The following is a 16,198-nucleotide window of genomic DNA, read 5'->3' as shown; positions in this document are numbered from 1 at the left end:
AGACAGGTGGATTTCTGTGAGTTCCAGGGCAGCCTGGGCTACCAAGTGAGTTCCAGGAAAGGCGCAAAGCTACACAGAGAAACCTTTTGTCTAGGGGAAAAAAAATCTTTCGAGCTGGCACAAAGGTTGAGAGGGTAAAGGCACCTGCTGTCAAGGCTGATGACCTTCGTTCGATCTCTGGGACCCACATGGGGAGGAGATACCTGCAAGGTGTCCCCCGACCTCCACATGTGCGCTCCTCTACACACACGAGCACACATGCACACACAAATAATAAATAAATAACTTTTAAAACATCTTTTAATAAACCCCGATTCTGCCTTTTTTTTTTTTTTTAAGAAAGGAAAGAAAAGGGAGTGTACTGTAAGTGAGCTCCTGCCACTCCTCGGGTGTTTCCTAGCCACTTGATGGAAGATCCCCCTAGATTTGTCTCCTGAGCTGTGCCGCTACAGCAGGCCAGGTACATAGTAAATACTCAATGGACAGCTGTGGTGAAAGAAAATCACTGAACAAGGTCTCTGTCGCTTCACGGTGTCTGTTTGGCCCTCTTCTCAATTCCTCTTCATGGATACAGCTCTCCCTCTACAAGACCCCCAGAGAAAGGAGCAGTGTGGTCTCACAGCATAAATTACCTCCTGACCATTAATGGACGTTGGGCCATGGCTCAAGGAGATCCCAACCCAGGATAGAAGCCAGGACACAGCCATCACCCATTAGAGAAAATGCTTTGGCGAGGCAAATAAGAGCATTCGTTGGCAGGGGACTGCAAGGCAATACTAAGTCGAGACCTCACTTGCGAATGCTCAGTAGGGTGCACATCAGGACTCTACCTAGGTTAAGTTTGTGATTGCTAGTATTCACTTTGCCTTTTCTCAAACTCTGACTCCAATCAAAACACCAGAGCAGGTTTAAAAGCTGGTAAAAGGACATAACTCCAAATCCTCCTAAATCCACTACAAAGAGCAAAATCCTTTAATACACGTTGCAGGTAAAATACTATGGCCAGGCAATGAAAACGACTGTTATCTAGGGCAGACGCTCCACTGGCCCCATAAGCTCTTGAAGAAGCGTTAGAAGTGATTGCCCGATGTGCTTTCAAAGTGTTTGTCACTAGCAAGGCACCTTAAACTGCCATTCGGAGATACAACTTTCAAGAACTGAAATCACATTTAGTCATCTCCTCTCTCTCCCCTCCTACCTCTCTGTTTTCAGCTTTTAAAAACGGGTGGTGGTAAGAGCAGTCGCCAAAGCTATTTCGAGGGGGGAAGAAAGATTCAAAAGTTAAAAGCAACTCTACTAACATAGTAACAGATCTCCAAGGAAACCCTTGCTGAGCTGCAGAGTTCTTTATCTAGAACTACTTGGTTTCCATTACATCCAAGGTTCTCTTCCCACAAGCAGAGTTACACAGTCTGTGACAGCCCATGTTTCATCTGGAAACCATCAGAACACTTCCAAACAGCCTGCGGGAAGAGCTAGCCACCAGCAGAGACAAGCCAGACCCCAGTGTGGGATTCAAATCTCACAGGCACAAACCATTAAGGGTCCCAAATCTACGAAGACCTAGGGAGTACAGCGTCTTTGGATGGGCAGTTCATCTCTGGCTTGTTTCTCCAAACAAAGACACACACTGGGTGGTGCGCGGGCCGGAGGTCAATCTGATCCTTAAAGTCCTTCCATACAACGGAAGTCCACACACTGTCATCACCCCAAGTATGCTGAGAATCCCATTCTCTAACAGCCCGATCCTTCCAGAAGTCTATCCATCACTAGACTTGTCAACTTCTTTCTTGAAGCAAGGTCTCCCGCTGTGGCTCAGACTAGCCTGGAATTCACTATGTAGCCCAGGATGGCCTCAAACTCAAGTCCACTGGCCTCAGCCTCTGAAGCGCAGGCATTACACGCGTCTGCCACCACGCCCAATTCAAGGCTTGCCAACTTTGAGAGGGAAGCAAGAAACTTCACATGCACCTGAACGGGGAATAATGATAACAGACTGCACGCTTAAGCCACCCACTGGGGAAGGGGTATGCCCACGGGAGGGGGTGGGACTCCAAAGATGACAAGCGACAGGCTCTTTGTTGGTGGCGGTGCTATTTGTTGTATTTTAAACATCATACTTTAACACGAACTATGGGGTGGGGAGAACTGTGCCAGACCATACGTGCTGAACGCTTTTTGCACCGGGCACCTAGCACTCCCTCTCTGCCGGTCCCCCTCAGTCCTTTCTTCTAGGGTGAGAGAAACCTCTGGCAGGTAGGACACCGGAACCACCCGGGGCGCTCCTGTCGCCACTCCAGATTCCTCAAGCTTCCAGCACCGGAGGAAAACCAGGGCTCCTGCCTTCCTCCCGCGGCTGCGGTGCCCGCTAGGGTGCAGGAAGGGCGAGATGCCCAGGCAGTCCCCGGCAGCGGGTGGCGCCACCATCCACACCCGGGAAGCGGGGACCGCGCGGGGGCGCGGGCGACGCGCTGGTTACCTGTTTTGCCAGCCCTGGAGGAGGTTGGTGTATTTGCTGAGCACGCCCTCGAGCGCCGGCTCCCTCCTGCGGCCGCCTCCTCCGGACGGGCTAGCGGCCACCGAGCCGGGACTGCTGCGGCTGCCCCCGCCGCCCAGTCCCGCGGCCGCCGATCGGCCGGCCACCCCTCGGCCAGCCAGGGAGCAGGAGGGCGAGGAGCCCGCCGAGGTGGCGCGGCTGCTGCTACGGCTGCTGCTGTTGCTGCCCCCGCCGCCGCCGCCGTCTGCGCTCTGGGTCGCCCTCTCCATGATCGCTGCGCGCCCGGGGCGCGGGTGGCCGCCGCCGCCGTGGCAGCCCCACCGCCGCCGCCGCCTCAGCTGCAGCCGCCGCTGCTGCAGCTCCGGGCTCCCGGGCCGCGCGTGGCTGCTCCGATTCCCCGGGAAATGCCTGACTCATACAGGAGGAAGAGGAGGAGGAGGAGGGAAAGAGGGCTGGGAAGGAAGCCAGCCGGGCTGGATGCAGCTGCGGCCGCCCCTCCTCCCGCCTCGACCAGGGCCCGGCCCCGCCCTCCCGCCACTTCCCGGGCAAGTTCGGGGCTCCCGGTCCCTCCTCCTCCAGCTCCTCGTCCCTCGCGACCGCTCGGGGCCTGGGCTGGGGATGCTCCTCGGGTTGGCCGGGCAGAAAGGGTGGGCACGCCCTAGATCGACGCCCTGCACCCTAGTCTTCTTTCTATTGCCCCCACTCGGATCCTAAGGGGTGATGGGGAATCTCCGCAGGCCCTTCCCTCCAACCCCAATCCACCTCGGGACCTAGAGGGAGGAACAGCCCTACCCACCCGGTCCACCCGGATATGGACCCGCCCGGCCCCTGACACCAGCACGCTCCCTCTCCGTATGTCGGCGCACAGGAGCCTGGGCCAGGCACGTACACAGTCACCTGAAAATTAGCCTCACTGGGGGAGCCTAGAAACAGGGCAGCGAGGCCCTCGGGGCTCTCCCATGAGTTTGGAAGCAGAAAGGAAGGGACAGCAGGTGACTCTCCCAGGTGAACCAACTGTCAGCTGCGGGCGTTTCCACGAGTCAGAGTTAGGATGTAGTGAACACTAGCTAGTGCTGGGACGAGGTGCCTTCCAGTGAGCGCTCACGGGAACTCACACACTCACTTCATACTGATCCCGGGGGTGATGGGCACAGACGACAAACGAGTCGAGACTCCCTTCGCCCGAGACCACACGCCTGAGAGCCAGAGGGGCCCAAACCAGAGAGCGAGTGAGAAGACAAACACACCAGCTTCCACTATAAGCCAAAACTTCTTTCGCCCACCCACACACTTGGCACAGCTCAATCTGTGTTGCTCTTTAGCAAAGGCAGATAGATAGTGGGCTTTCTCCAGCCCACTAGTTATCTTTGTGGATATAAATATTCAGTGCAATCTGGTTGTTTCTAAAATTAGCTAGCTTTGAGGAGCTGAGACCACTCCTTTACACACACACACACACACACACACACACACACACACACACACACACACACTAGGATGGATAGATGATAGATAGATAGATAGATAGATAGATAGATAGATAGATAGATAGATAGATAGATAGGATAGTAGATTAATGGATGGATGATAAATGTTAGATGAATGGATGATAAATGATAGATGGATAGTAGATAGATGACAGATTGATTGACAGTGATGGATGATAGACAGACAGACAGATTTTTGTAATTGCTGGGTAGAGTTAACTCTCACAGGCTCAGTTCCCCCGGTCTCTACAGCTTCACACCTGTCCAAAAAAATTCAAGGAGAGTTCAGCTCTAGAGATGCCCATGCAGAAGCTTCAGAGGCATGAGAAGTGATTGCCATCAAGTAAATCAGAGCTTTAGATGTCTACATATTATGAAAAAGCAAAATGGCCTTCCAAGAAGAAATACAAGAACCTCCCTGAAGCCAGAGGGCACAGGGAGGGGGTGTGGCTTGGTTGGCTCTGTGTTTGTTCGATGGCTTGTTGAGGGATGACTGCACGCATTCCAGGCCAACCTCAAGTCACTATAGTCAGGACTGGCCTTGAATTCCAGATCCTCCTGATTCCACTTCCCAAGTGTTGGGATCACAGGTGTGCACCATCTGGCCCAACTGAGTCTTCTATGACCTTGATCAAGTTACTTTTAAAAAAATTGAAATAATTTTAGACTTACTGTATTCGTGGTTTTGCCTGCATCTACATATGTATGTGTGCCATTTGCATGCCTGCTGCCCAAAGAGGTCAGAAAAGGATATAGGATCCCCTGGAACTGGAGTTGTAGATGGTTGTGAGCCACCATGTGGGTGCTGGGAACTGAAAACAGTCCTCTGGAAGAGCAGCAGGTGCTCTTAAATGCTGAGCCATCCTCCAGCCCCTTAAAAAATTATAAAAGTTAAGAGAAAAAATTAAAATGGGAGGGGCACCCAAGTGCTACAACACGTTCGTAAAGATTAAGGACAACTTGCAGGAGTCAGCTCTCTCCTTCCACAAGGGTTAAGGTGACCCAAAGCAGGTCCTCAGGCTTGGCAGCAAGCACTTTACCTGCTGGGCCATCTACCAGGGACTGAACTCGGGCCAGCGGACCTGGCAGCAGGTGTCTTAGCTGCTTAGCCATCTCACAAGCCCAGAGCCTGTTCTCATATGTGCCCCCCACCCCACCCCACCCCCGTGTGTGTGTGTGTGTGTGTGTGTGTGTGTGTGTTGGTGCATATGCATGCATTTGCATGTGTGAGTGCCAGAGGTCAATATCAGGTGTCATTCCTCAGGAACAGTTGTTTCTTGAGACTCAGTCTGGAGCTCACCAATTCAGCTAGTGTGTGCCACCATGTCTGATGTTTCACACAGGTTCTAAGACTTGAACAAGCATTTTCCTGACCGAGCTATCTCCCAATCCCCTGAGCCTCAGTAATTTTTGTTTTGTTTTTATTTGATGTTGAGTCAGGTTCTCACTACACAGCCCTGGCTGTCCTGGAACTCACTATATAGACCAGGCTGGTCTGGAACTCCCACAACTAGGCTTACCTCTGCCTCCTGGGTGCTGGGGTTAGAGGGTCCGCCAGCATGCCAGGCTCTGACCCTCAGTTCTTGACCACTGTTAACATCCTTTGTGACATGGCTCCATGAAGAGTCCGGTTTCATTTTCTACACTTAATGAAATTACAGACAGTGCTGCCGCCGAGCACCTGGAAATCCATTTCCTGTTGGAGTTTTGCTCAGCAAGGAATCTGTTCTCCCATCAGTGCTTGGAGGGAAACAGAGAGGTGCTTAGACCCTACTGGCCAGCCACAGGCTACACAAGACAGTAGTTGTTTATTGCTTGGGTGCCTAACTGGCTTTTCCTGATGAATCAGGAACTCAGAGGAGCATGCTGAACCAGGGTCTTCTAACTCCAAGCTGAGTGTTCTTGCGGGCCTAGCACACTACCTGGACCTGAGCTGTGGCTTTATCTGCAGCTTGTGGGCGGGGGAGGGGGGGTGTCAGAGAACCCTAAGGTGTGGACAGTCTGGCCTCCAATGAACATTCAGCTCCTTAAAGATTCTTCGGTCTGGGCCAGGCGAAACACACCTGCAATGCCAGGACTCAGAAGGTGGAGGAGGGAGGATCAGAAGTTTAAGGTCATCCTCAGGTCCACAGCAAGTTCAAGGCCAGCCTAAAATTCAGGAGACCTGTCTCAGAGAAAAAAACAAAACAAAAAACACTGTGAACCATGAACTTCCTGTGGTGGCCCAGGCTCAGGAGGCTGAGGCAGGAGGAACCTGTGTTCTACACTAATATGGACCTTTTCCCACAAAGAGAAAAAAAAGTGGGGTGCATGTAACAGGCTTTTTCTTTTAGGCTACCAACCAGTTCCCAAATCATGACTCGGAGACTTATTAGTTTTGATGCTCAGCCTTATCTTAGCTCTTATTTTAATGTTTTTCTTTATCTACGTTTTACCCCGGGGCTTTTTGCCCTTTTTTTCCTTCTGTCTGTCCCACTTTCCTGCTTCTTGTGTCTGGCTGGCCGCTGCCCGGCTTCTGGCCCCAGGCAGTTCCTGCTCTTTCTCCCCCACTCTCTTCTCCTTCATCTCAAGCCTAGATTTCTCCTCCTTGTTCTTTCTGCCTGCCAGGCCCGCCTATCCCTCTCCTGCCTAGCTATTGGTTGTTCATCTTTTTATTAGACCAATCAGGTGCCGTAGGCAGTCAAGGTAAAACAGATGCAGCACATCTTCACATGGTTAACAAAGGCAGCAGAAACAATGGACACAGTTAACATTCCACAACAGGTGAGTTAGGAAATGAAACAAACACACAGTCTCTGGAAGGGAGGAGAGCAGAGAGAGGTAAAATGAAACACCAGAGACAGTGAAGCCAGGAGAATCACCCAAGCCAGAGAACTCACGGAGGAATCCCAGGACTTAAGTCCTGTGGACCACTGATTCATTGTGCATGTTTCTCCATCTCTGACAGGAATATGGACAGCAGTTCTCTGCTGTTTCAAAGGGAAGGTGTCAGCGAGGACTGATTTTCGGGAAAGGGAGGCACAGGACTGTCACAGATGCACTGAAGGGGCCTCTCCCCATCTAGACCCGACTTAGCTGACAGGACCACAGACCCCAGGCTGTTGCTGACAGGGCTGCAGACCTCAGGCTGCTGACAGGGCTGTAGGAGACCCTGGAAGGAGTCAAGGAGTGAGAAGAGTGTGGTGTGCACACAGGAGGGACACAAATAATTTGTGGGCAGAGGGTAGCATGGGCTGATTTCAAAGATACACCAGTACACTCTGTAATGCTCCTCTTCTCTAAAGAGAAGTTTGGCTGGGAATGTAGTTTCGTGGCAGAGTACTTGCCCACCCCTCACACACAGGAGAGATGTGACGCTTAACTCCTCCCCTAAATAAGTTTCTCTTTGCTACCACCAAATATCGGTAAGAAGCTTAAGGAAGGAAGTATTGATTTTGGCTCACAATTTGAGGTGACACGTTCCATCATGGTTGGGAAGGAACAGCAGCAGGTTCTAGGGTGAGGCTGCTCGCTTACATCTCAGGGACCAAGATGCCAAGCAAAAAGAATTCCAGCCATCCCCTTCATCCATTTCTAGTTATTCTGGGACCCCAGCCCTTGAGAGTGTGCTGCCTTCGTTCGGGATGAGTCTTCTCCCCTCCATTAATCTCTGGAAACCCAGAAGTGTATCTCCTAGGTGATTCCAAATTCAGTTAATTCCAAAATCAAGATTAAGTATTACAGATGGATTTAGGGACCCACCTCTAATGAATATGATAGGACAGATATGTCCAAAGCCAAGCTATTTAAAAAGACAGTAATTTTTTGTGTGTGTCTCTCTCTCCTCCCTCCCTCTCTCAACTTTACCTAATGAATCCAGCTGCCATAAGCCAATTGGTCTCTGGCACTAGGTGTAGAACCCAGAGCCTCACACATGCTAGGCAAGTGCTTTTCACTGAGATACAGCTCAACCCTTCTTATTTTTATGTTGAGACAGGGTCTCCCTAAGTTACCCAGGCAGGTCTTGAACTCGCTATCTCCTACTTCAACTCCTCCATAAACTAACATTACAAGCCTACACCACTAAACCTAGCTTAGCCATTGATCTATTGTTTTTTAGGAACTCCTTTTATAATTCTGTGTATGTGGGTGGAATGTGTACAGCATGCACACAGAGGCCAGAGGAGGGTGCTGAGTGCCCTGATCTGCCTCTTTCCTCCTTAATCCTTTGAGATAGGGTCTCCCCCTGAAGCTGGAGCTTGCATTTTCCGGCTAGGCTGGCTGCCAGATGACCCCATGGATACTCCTGAGATTAAAGGTATGTTTGAGACCATGCCCAGCTGGTTCCCAGGGCTCTTGGGTCTGACCTCAAGTCCTCATGGTTGTACAGCGAGTGTTCTTTACCCCAAGCTGCCTCTCCAACTCAGCAATTGATCTTTGACAGAAGTGCAAATGCAGTTTAATGGAGTTTCTGTCTTCCATTTGTTTCATAACTGAGTTTATTGTTGCTATAAAATATTACTACAGGATTGAGGATGTGGTTCAAATTGTAAAGTGCTTGCCTGGTTCCATCCCAGCCACCGCATAAAACGGGGCATGGTGGTGCACACCTGTGTTCCTGGCACTTAAGAGGGGGAGGCAGGAGGATATGAAGTTCAAGGTCATTCTCAGCTACATAGAAAGTTCCAAGCCAGTCTGAGATACAGGAAAGGGGAGGGGAGAAAAGAGGGAGGGAGGGAGGGATGGAGGGAGGGAGGGAGGGAGGGAGGGAGGGAGGGAGGGAGAAAAGGAGAGAGAGAGAGAATAATAAAATAACTACTAACAGGCAGAAGGATCAGGAATTAAAGCCAGCCTGGATTACACAAAACCCTGTCTCAAACAAACCAACGAACCTCTGGGCAGAGGTTCATCTCTAATCCCAACACTCAGGGAGGCCGAGGCAGGTGGATTTCTGTGGGTTCAAAGCCAGCCTGATCTAACATGGAGTGAGTTCCAGGCCATCTAAGGATACATAATAAAACCCTGTCTTTGAAAGGGGGCACGGGTAGTGTCACAAGACAGCTCAGCAGGTAAAGGCACTTTTGCCCCAGGCTGATCCCCTGGGTGCCATCCTCAGGCCCCATGTGGTAGAAGAGGAGAACTGACTCCTGCTAACTGTCCTCTGACCTCCACGTGCACAGTGCGGCATGTGTGTGTCTGCATGCAGACACTAAATCAATAAAGAGTAGTATTTTTAAACATATAAATACCCAGAAAGCCTTCCGAGGGGAGATGAAGGAAAAACAAACCGGGAAACATTCATACTGTGGTAGCGATAAAATAGAAAATTCCTGATAACCCTAACATCACAGGTGATGCATATGTTACAAATGCAAGACGAGTGTCAAATGCATTATGCTATAGACAAAAGTCAGACTTAGACTTGTGTGCTATGACTTCATGCGTGTGATGCTCTGGAAAAGGCAGAACTAGTGATAGTAGGTCAGTGGTTGCCATAGGTAAGGGTAGAGCAAGGGCTTGACACAAAGAAGAGCTTTGGAGAGTATTTTTTGAGAAAGTCTGGGGTGATGAACTCTATTATGTTTTCATTGTAGCCTTGGTGACAAAGACCCCATGTTTTTGTCAAAACTCAGACTAGAGCTGGGGTTGGGGCGCAGCAGCAGAGTGCTGGCCCAACATGCACTAGGTCAATACTCCATCCCTAGAACTCTTAACAACCACAACCATAAATTGTTTTAAGTAGAAAAAAAAAAATATGAGGTCAGATACCCTGTGTACCCTCATGTTAGAAAATGGGTTTTCCATGTCAGAGAGCAAAAAGGGATGGGTGGATGGATGGATGGATGGATGGATGGATGGATGGATGGATAGGTGGATGGATAGGTGGATGGATGGATGGATGGATGGATGGATGGATGGATGGATGGATGGATAGGTGGATGAATAGGTGGATGGATGGATGGATAGGTGAATGGGTGAGTAGTGGATTGGTAGGTGAGTGGATGAGTGGGTGGATAGTGAACGGATAGATGGAGGAGTGGATGGATGATGGATGGTGTTCTAGTCCTTTCTATTGCTAGGATAAAAGCCATGACCAAAAGCAACTTGGGCAGGGGGGGGCGGGGATTAAGGATAATGGAATTTTCCCAAGTTCCAGCCCTGAAAAAATTCCTCCCAGAGTCCTGGGAAAGACATTACATATGGCGTGAGGTATCTGAGGGAAAGGAATCCACATTCACTATGCTCTTTTGTCTGTTAACTTTATACCTCTATGACAAAACTCTATCTATACAGCTTCAGCCCTGTCCTCACGTTCAGCTCCTCTCTGTCCCTACTTTTCCTGTCCTCATAGTTTTAGTGAGCTCCTATGCTTTTGACCTGAACTTTGGCCTCTGTTCCTTCGTTCTCCATCTATCCTTCCTGGCTCCTTACCCCTGGCCCTGATAAACTCTACAAGAGATCTGCTTTACCCTCTACAGAATCTCTGTCTTCCTCTCTCTCTGACCACATGGTTCTGTGTCTGCTTGTGGAATTCCACTCCAGTTCTTACTGCACCTGGTTATGCAAAAAGCCCTATTGTCCTCAGTCAATTGCTCTGGAAAGCCACTAGGCCTAAAGGAAGGGGATGGTCTGAGCTTCATTTGCTCGAGAAACAAAGCTATGCATCTGCAGCCTGCTTGTCTCCTAGGCTCTTTGGAGGAGTTAGTTACCAGCAGGTCTGGGAAGCTGAACTGTTTGCCAAACGGTCTGGGAGTATTTGGGCATGCAAGAATTTCATAGCAGAAGACAGCTGAAATATTAAGGCTGTATAACACCAAATATTCCATGATAAATGGCTTCCCATTTGACAGATCCTTAGCCAGTCAAAGTATAGCTTTAATACACAGCTGAATCTCTATAATATATTCTTGCGACCCACAAGAAAGGGTTTATTTCAGCCTTTAATGCCAGCACTCGGGGAAGGAGCCATCTCCATGGGACACGACCAGAACAGACAGAACATTCTGCCCAAGACCAACCCAGGGAGGGCCCAGCTGCCGATCCTGCGAAGCCCAACAACTTGGAGGTGCTGGTGAGATTGCCCTACTGATCAACCTGTTCAGCTGAGTTCCATTCGGGAGAGGATTCAGAATCCTATAGTCTGCAGTCTGAGGAAACAAGATCAGCTGAGGAGTTGACAAGCAAAACACAACCCAAGAACGCAAGAGGAGCTGCCCAGCCACCAAACCAGATCACCAGAATCATAAGCCCACCCTACACCAACTGGGAACAGGTAAGGCCCCATCTCTGGACCGGTAGAACAGGTATCTAGCCCCTAGACCCCAGCCATCGGAGCCCCAGAGACCAGGCAGCTGCCTTTCCCTGCTGCCTCGCCAAAAACAAAAAACAAAAAACCCAGCCCCTGTAAACCCAACAACCACTGGAGTCATAAGCCCACCCTACACCAACTGGGAACAGCCATTGGAGCCTCAGGGACCGGACAGCGGCCTCTTTCCCTGCCCCCTCACCAAGAAAACCATCCCATGTGACACCAACAACTACTGGAGCTCAACCTGCACCAACTGGGAACAACTGCTCCCTGAGACAGAACCCACTAATACTGATTGGACTAAGTTGCTCCCAGAGAAACAGAGTCCAACAGCACTGATTCGACCAAGAACTCCTAATGGACCAAGACTATTAGTTGGAACAAGAGAGGTACCTTCAGACACAAACACCACCTACACCGAGCAGAGGAAGAGATGAGTAGACGCCAGTGCAAAAATACAGGCAACAACATAAAGACCTATATGACAACATCAGAACCTAGCGATTCTACACCTGCAAGACCTGAGCATACCCAGGCAGAAGAAGCAGAAAAAAATCAATCCTAAAAATGACTTCAAGAAGATGATAGAGGCCCTTAAAGAAATAAAAAACTCCCTTAAAGAGAAAATAAAAAATTCCTTTAAAGAAATGGAAGAAAAAAACAAACAAAAAATTGAAAGAAATCAAAGAAAGCCAAGAAAAAGTAATTGAACAGATGAAGGAAACAATTCAAGATTTGAAAATTGAAATCAAGACAATAAAGAAGACACAAACTGAGGGAATGCTGGAAATAGAAATCCTGACTAAACAAACAGGAACTTCAGATGCAAGCATAATCAACCGAATGCAAGAGATGGAACAGAGAATCTCTGACGTTGAAGACACACTAGGGAAAATAGATTCGTCAGTCAAAGAAAACACTAAAGACAAAAGAGTCATAACACAAAACATCCAAGAAATTTGGAACACCATGAGAAGACCAAACCTAAGAATAATAGGGATAGAAGAAGGAGAAGAATACCAACTCAAAGGCACAGAAAATATATTCAACAAGAAAGGGTTTATTTCAACTTTTACTTCCAGGTCGCAGTTCATCACTGAGGGAAGTCAGAACTGGAACTTAAGCAGAACCCATGGAAGAATACTGATAGCTAGCTCCATCACAGGTTCATGCTCAAGTAACTTCCTTATACAGCCCAGGCCCTCCAGCCTATGCATGGTGCCACCCACAATGGACTCAGCCCTCTCAAGTCAATCATCAATTAAGACAATCCCTCACAGTTGTGGCCACAGGCTAATCTGGTTTTGGCAATCCCTCAGCCGAGACTCCCTCAGATTACTCTATGCTGTGTCAAGCTAACAGCTTAAGCTAACTAGGACAGATGGGTAAATGGGTAGATAGGTGTTGGGTGGGTGGATAGAAGGATGGAGAAGTGGAAAGGTTGATGGATGGGTGGATGGATGGATGGATGGGTGGATGGATGGATGGATGGATGGATGGATGGATGGATGGATGGATGGACGGGTGGGTGGGTGGATGGGTGGATGGGTGGATGGGTGGATGGATGAATGGATGGGTACATGCATGGATGGGTGGGTGGGTGGATGGATGGTTAAATAGGTATATGTTTGGGTGGGTAGGTCTCCATACATAGCCTAAACTGGTCTGGAACTCACTCTGTAGCCCAGGATGGCCGCAAACGCCTGGGAATCCTCTGCCTTAGCCTTCCTAGTGATGGAATCACAGATATCCACCACTGCACATTGTTTCGGTGTGACAGGCTACTTGGGGAGGACTAGAAACAAATGATGAGCGTAGTCTTGACAGTTCCACGGACTGAAACTGAAGATCAGCAATAAGAGGAGACTTTCCGGGTCATGCTGTGAGCCGGAGGGACAGTTGGTTCTGCCCGTTTCACGGTCAAACGCTGCTGACTAGATTCTGTTTCCACAGCATTTTCCGGTCTTTTTTTCCAACATAATATTTTTATTGATTGTTTGGTAATTTCACACAATGCACCCCGATCACACCTACTTCCCAGTCCTCTCCGGTCTACCCCCACCCTCAATGGCAGTTTTATCTGGAAGGACTACCAACTTCTCAGCAGGTCAAACCCACCTAAACAGAGCGGCAGATGCTAAATAAGCAAAATCTTCCAAGGATGTTAAAAGAAAAAGGAAACAAACAAACAGAGAGAGAAAGAGAGGGAGGGAGAGAGGGAGGAAGGGAGGAAGGAAGGAAGGAAGGAAGGAAGGAAGGAAGGAAGGAAGGAGAAACTTATGTTTAACTAAGAATTGAAACTTCCTTTTTTGCAGCTCTCTGCTCAAGACAACTTGATTTCTCTCAGCTTTCCCATGCTGAGGATTAAGTGGGTTTATCATCAATTATTTGATTGTGGGTTATCTGGCTCGAAGCACACGATTCTCAAACTACCAGGCCGGCCAGTGTGGGAGGGGAAGAGTGTAGGTGCCTGATGAATGAGACTCGGCCACGCTTTTCCATATTGCTAAAACAAAACATCACTCGGGGGCCTGGGTGGTAGACTGAGGCAGAATGCTTGCTTGGTTCAGGATCAGGCCTTGACTGCCAGCCCCAACACTACAAAACCAACCAACCGAAAACCCTTCTCAGAATGCCGACTGCTCTCCCCCGCCTCCCCTCATGCTTCCCACCCCCCCTAACTGTTTTAGACATGCTATTGCTATGTAACCCTGGCTAGCCTCAAACGTAGGGTCCTTCTGCCTCTGCCTTCTGAGTGCTGGGATTACAGGCCTGCACCACCAGACCCAGTGTGAGCCCTGCTTTCTTATTCCCTGAGAAATGCTCATTTCTAAAAACCACAGACAAGCAGACCCTTCACTATTTGGAAAGTGCAGACCTGAGGAAAGCGACATACAGAAGCATGTACTAGTGATGAACAGACTGTCTAGAACGCTGGGAGAGACTGCACAGCGCCCTAATTAAATTTATACCAGGGAGGACTGGAGACTTGGCTCAGTGGTTATGAGTACTTGTTATTCTTGCAGAGAACCTTGGTTCCATTCCCAGCAGCCACATGGTGGCTCACAGCAGCCTCTGACTCCAGTTCCAGGGGATCCAACACCCTCTTCTAACCTCTTTGGGCACCAATCATGTAGCACACATACATACATGCAAGAAAAAAACATGCTCACACACATAAAAATAAATGAATCTAAAAAAACAAACAAAAAAATAAGTTATAACAGGCTGGAGAAATGGCCCAGTGGTTACGAGCATATACTGCTCTCATAAAGGACCAGAGTTCAGTCCTCAACACCCACACTGGACAGCTCACAACTTGGGCACACACACACACACACACACACACACACACACACACACACACACACACGTGAACATGCAACACATACATATAAATGAATATTTTTAAATGTTTTTAGATATACCATCCTAGCATGGCAGTGGATGCCTGAAATCTCAGCATTTGGAAGGCAGAAGCAGGGGATTTCTTTGAGTTAAAGGTCAGCCTGAGACAATTTTAAAGTATGTGGTGGAGTGTGTTCAGCAGGTAAAAGTGTTTGCTGCATAAGCCTGATGACGAAATCCCCAGGATCCACAGTGGAAAGAGAGAAGCCATTCCTGAAGCTACACACACACACACACACACACACACACACACACACACACTAATAAGGAGGAGGAGAAGGAAAAGAAAAAAAATTTAAGGTGACAGAGTTTCCGACAGAAGTAGAATGCATGGGTGCCTTGTAGTGTGTGTTCACTGCCCAGCAGAGTTCCCAGCATGCACTTCTCTGCACAAAGGAAGGGTACATTCCCTTGAGGAGCAGGGCCAAGGTGAAGAACTCTGTTTCAACAGTCTCATGCCAGAGACCCAACTCTGGGGGTCCCAACAACCCCCCACGATCAACAAACTGGAGTGCTGAAGGATGTGGAGGAGGAGCCCATTGTCTGGGAGGTGCTAACAAGTCTGCTTTTCCTGGGAGGGACCAAGCTGGATGCCGCGTCAGCCATCTCAGGTCTGGCTCTGAGCATGCTGTGGGAGCCAGGGAAGGGGATTACAATCGGAGAGAGCTGATGCTGGCATTCGAGATAAGCTGGGGAGGCAAGGTCACTAAGAAAGATCCTGATGGAAGAGCAAGGTTAGTTAGCTAGACCGGAACTGGGGACATCCAGTCCCTCAGCTGATCTGGAACAGGACATTGCAGAAGCCGGCAGGGGACAAGCTGTTGATTATGCTGTCCCTGCCAAGCTCGGAAACACCTCAGCTCCTCTTATCTCAGTCTTCAGTCTTGAAGGGGGAGGCTCCCCAGCTTCAGAGGAGTGCTCCTCGCATGACTGACATCCACAGGCGGAACCCAGCAGAACTCTGACCCCACGTTTAAGGCAGTGAGAGAGACAGGTGCTAACTGGAGGCAGAGACGCCCATCCTGCTTTTAGTTGCCTATTGGACCTCTGCAAGGCCAAGGGGGTAGTCAGAGCTTTTGTGGAAAGCAGCCTCCGGTGCTGGAGAGATGGCTCAGTAGTTAAGAGCACTGGCTGCTCTTCCACAGACCTGAATTTGATTCCCAAAACCCACATCATGGCTCACAAACATCTCAACTCCAGTTTCAGGGTATCTGATGCCCTCTTCTGACCTTCATAGGCACCTGATACACACCTGGTACACAGACATACACATAGGCAAAACAGCCATACACATAAAATAATTTAAAAAAAAACTATCACTCAGCTGGTAGGGACGAAGGCTGGTAAAGCTGGTTGTTCTGGAGTGGAGCCTTTTGGTAGAGGTTACCCTGAACCAGTCCCCTGACTTCCGAGAACTTTTGGGAAGCCAGGCTGAACTCTGAGCAATGCCAAGTGTCAAGAACGAACACTGAGACCCCAAAAACAAAGCTGCCACAAGGAAACACGGTGCTAGCTAAA

General features: G+C 49.3%; 1 protein-coding gene across 2 annotated transcripts in view; it reads right to left on the bottom strand.

Moving 5' to 3' along the window:
• The window catches only part of Osbpl10 (oxysterol binding protein like 10), a 248,742-nt gene extending 245,437 nt beyond the window's left edge, over nt 1-3,305 (bottom strand). For both annotated transcript variants that reach the window (XM_052723469.1, XM_052723478.1), the window contains exon 1: nt 2,480-3,305. In XM_052723469.1, the coding sequence (XP_052579429.1) occupies nt 2,480-2,766 (287 nt within the window). In that variant the 5' untranslated portion in view covers nt 2,767-3,305. The remainder of the gene's footprint in view (nt 1-2,479) is intronic.
• Nucleotides 3,306-16,198: the final 12,893 nt, after the last annotated feature.

The sequence above is a fragment of the Peromyscus californicus genome, unplaced genomic scaffold, assembly GCF_007827085.1.
Source record: "Peromyscus californicus insignis strain IS unplaced genomic scaffold, ASM782708v3 Scaffold_11__1_contigs__length_118956290, whole genome shotgun sequence".
NCBI lineage: Eukaryota > Metazoa > Chordata > Mammalia > Rodentia > Cricetidae > Peromyscus > Peromyscus californicus.
This window is presented reverse-complemented; position numbering and strand designations above follow the sequence as displayed.